The sequence below is a fragment of the Austrofundulus limnaeus genome, unplaced genomic scaffold (genome assembly GCF_001266775.1).
Source record: "Austrofundulus limnaeus strain Quisiro unplaced genomic scaffold, Austrofundulus_limnaeus-1.0 Scaffold954, whole genome shotgun sequence".
NCBI lineage: Eukaryota > Metazoa > Chordata > Actinopteri > Cyprinodontiformes > Rivulidae > Austrofundulus > Austrofundulus limnaeus.
Window position 1 is genome coordinate 153946 of NW_013953356.1, and position 3371 is coordinate 157316.

Consider the following 3371-nt stretch of genomic DNA (forward strand, 5'->3'; position numbering starts at 1 on the left):
GTAATATTTGGGGTCACAAGTTTTTGCCATGGATATTTTGTGGGTCAGAAGATAAAAAGTTTGGGAACCACAGTTATAGATATTTTCCAAAATTTCAAAGTGTTGAAGTTTCAGAGCTGACAGACTCTTTCTGCCTCTGTGGACTCTGCTGWCTCCACACCCCCTGGTGTGTGTTGGTCCTCGGGTSAGACAGATGTATTTCTGCTCCTGCAGGACTCAGGCTATGAATAGGCAACTAAATGAAGAAAAGTTTGGCATTTATTGATCAAAGTTTCACAGATTAGTATCTGCAACATGATCATTATTACAAGTGTATTTATTAGGTTGGACAAAAACAGCTGGTTTGTGATTATTACATTATTACATCATAATTTCTACAAAGAGCAACAACCACATTTTGTAACATTTGCTGTAAAATATAATAATGTTATTACATTATGTGGCTGCGAGTATTACAAAATGCATTGAAGACTTTTATTACATTTTGTGTCATTAATTACATAATGTAGTTTTAGTGCTGGTTTATTACATTTTGAAGCCTTATTTTATTTCATTATTACATTATGTGTTGTTATTACAAAATGCAGCATTACAGTGCTCCCTAGTGACTTGTTTCACTTGTAAACAGTACGGTTTGATAAATTCACGCAGCATTTTTCTCTGCTTGTTTTCATTCAAAAATCTCTCACTCTGTCCTTTTTCTCCTTCATCATTTCAGCAGAGGTTTCTGTACCCCAGATTGTGTCAAGTGAGCAGCTACCAAATGAAAACCTGAGTGTTGCTCTGGACCAGAAGATTGTTTCTCCCAATCGTGTCCTGGCCGACACTAGCTCCTTTGCACAGGTCATCGTAGGTTTCCCAGATCTCATGGTGAGACTATAGTTAAAGTGCATTGATCACACTTTTTTCTTGGTCAGTTCTGAATTCTTTCAGATGTTTTTATTTATTTATTTATTTATTTATTTTTGAAAGCTATGACATCACTTTCAGTGTCAGATTTGGATTAGATGAAATCATAAACCCATTACACGAGTCAGTTCTAAGTGGACCAAATGTGAAAATCATCAATAGGTGGCGCTAGTGTGATGTGTAAGACATTTTGATCTATAACTCCTGTATACTTAGCCCAATCAACAAAAACATTCACTAATTGACCATTTGTACTGTAGTTTTGATTTAATATATGTTGGTTTAAAAATGTATTGTTGTTTATGCAAATTGGCAAAATATGCTAAATCTTTAAAAACTATCTCCTCTAAAGGCACAACTCCAATAAGCATGAAACTTCTCCTGTAGCACCTAGATTAGTGGTTCTACAAATGATGTGAAGGAAAAATTGTTTGGTTTTTCTATGACCGRGTTCTGTTTATTTAAATACAAAGCTAGCTTGTTTGCGTTACCAAAAATGAGTTTTTTTTACATATGTTAAAACATAAACTTTTTTATTTGTATTTAAATGGAAATAATGCCCATCTGTTCACAAAGTGTTTATAGTAAGAAGTTTTATAGTTTACAAAAAGAAGTGCCAAACTTTATCTTTCTCACCAAATTCAACTTTCTGAGCAAATGCAAAAACGGTGCACTAACAAAACACATTATACAATAGTGATACAAAAATGTGCACAGTGGTATAATTTGCAAAGATAATGATAAACATAAAAGGATTAAAAATAAATCTAAATAGACAATAAGCTAAAATTCGGAAAACGATAGCAGAACATGCTAAAAGTGGCAGAGTGGTTTATAGGTAAAAGTTAAAGAGGCTGAAATACCTTTTTAAAAACGTTTTTGAAGCAGTTGAATACACAGTATCTCAGTGTTTGTTTATATGGGGAATTTTGTTTTCAATAAATCTAAGTGTTTAGTTTCGTGGCAAGTTTATCAAGAATGCAGAAACACGTTGGAATAAATGCACAGAAAATCTGCGTGTATGGTCGTGAATTATTTAATTCTGGGCAACAACAAACAGAAAACAAATCAAGGGAGTCTGTTTCATTGTGGCCCAGAATTACATAATTCATGACCATACACGCAGATTTTCTGTGCATTTATTCCAACGTGTTTCTGCATTCTTGATAAAGTTGCCACGACAGTTTATTGGCGTTGTCGGCAGGGTTTGATACAAGGTCAATGGAAAACACAAAGATACAAGTGATATCTAAGAATACTGTTGTTAGCAAATCTTGTTCTGACTTTAATCATTCTGTCTGCAGATGAACATCATGTCATGAAAACCTAGGTCATTAAAGGATGTCATGACTTACTTGCTTAAACATAAAGTATTAGTTCTATTACATTTAGTAAAGAATATTATTCACAAAACTATTAGTCTATCACATTATTCCAAAGAGAGCTGACCATTTTCATATGTGCAAATTTAAATATTATAAAATATGCAAAAGTAGTTGGGCTGAAAAAATAAACTAGAGAAGAAATTGTAAAGAGGAAAACAATGAAGGGAGTTCTGACTCAGGTTTCACAGAATAATGCCCGTAGAACTCAATGACACAACTTCATGGTTCAAACAAAGCTGGTGATATTTTCCTCATGTTGTTTTTTCCTGACCAGTCACCTAATGAGGTGTACAGCTTCAGGAGACCTGTAGACCTGTCAGCCGTGAAATCCAGCGAGGGCGGGTCTCACTCATTCTTTCGAGGTGGGCTTCGAGGCGGAGCCGTCAAAAGGGAGAATTGCGTCGTTCTGCTCTCGGCCAATCAGGTGGTCCGAGCCATTTCCCCTGCCAAGGTGCCTCTGAAGGACATATACCCCAAAGGTTAGAGCTCAGGTCACATTTGAGTCATTGAAACTGTTAAAACTGAAAATGTTGTGACTTTATAACTATTTTCTCTCTTTATTTCTCAGATGTCACGCCTCCTATGACATCAGCATACCTGGAAGTGACTGACCTCACATCCAAAAAGCTTAAATACATTCCAGTTCCAAGGTAAAGACATGTGTGAGCTCTTTTATCAAGAGGGAAATTTAGATTTTCACACACCAAACATGCATTTTAGAGAAGTTTGTTTTTAAGAAATAGTACTGTTGTATAATATTTAGCATTTCATTGTTGATCTGTGGTATTATTTAATTGAATTTTGAGGACTGGTGAAACCTACAGGGTTCCTGCAGATCCTTAAAAAGTCTTGAAAGACATTGAATTTATCAATCAAAAAATAAGGCCTTAAAGGCACAGTGTGTAGGATTTGTTGTTTTCAGCGACATCTAGTGGTTGAGTGGTTGAATCATCCTCCCTGGTCCTCCCCCCACCCCCACCCCCCGCTTCCAAACACAAAGGAGTTGCTATGGTGTCTCCCAGGTGTCAAAAACCTTTTTGTTAATTCCAACTGCGATGTCTACCAGCAGCTTCAGGG

At 35.9% G+C, this 3371-nt stretch overlaps 1 protein-coding gene across 1 annotated transcript in view; it reads left to right on the top strand.

Annotated features, from left to right (window-relative positions):
- vwa8 (von Willebrand factor A domain containing 8) overlaps positions 1-2944 on the top strand; it is a gene marked incomplete at both ends in the record, with an annotated part of 104173 nt that extends 101229 nt beyond the window's left edge. The window contains 3 exon segments of the mRNA XM_014029805.1: positions 719-870; positions 2569-2773; positions 2863-2944. Of these exon segments, the coding sequence (XP_013885259.1) occupies positions 719-870; positions 2569-2773; positions 2863-2944 (439 nt within the window).
- Between the last annotated feature and the right edge of the window lie 427 nt (positions 2945-3371).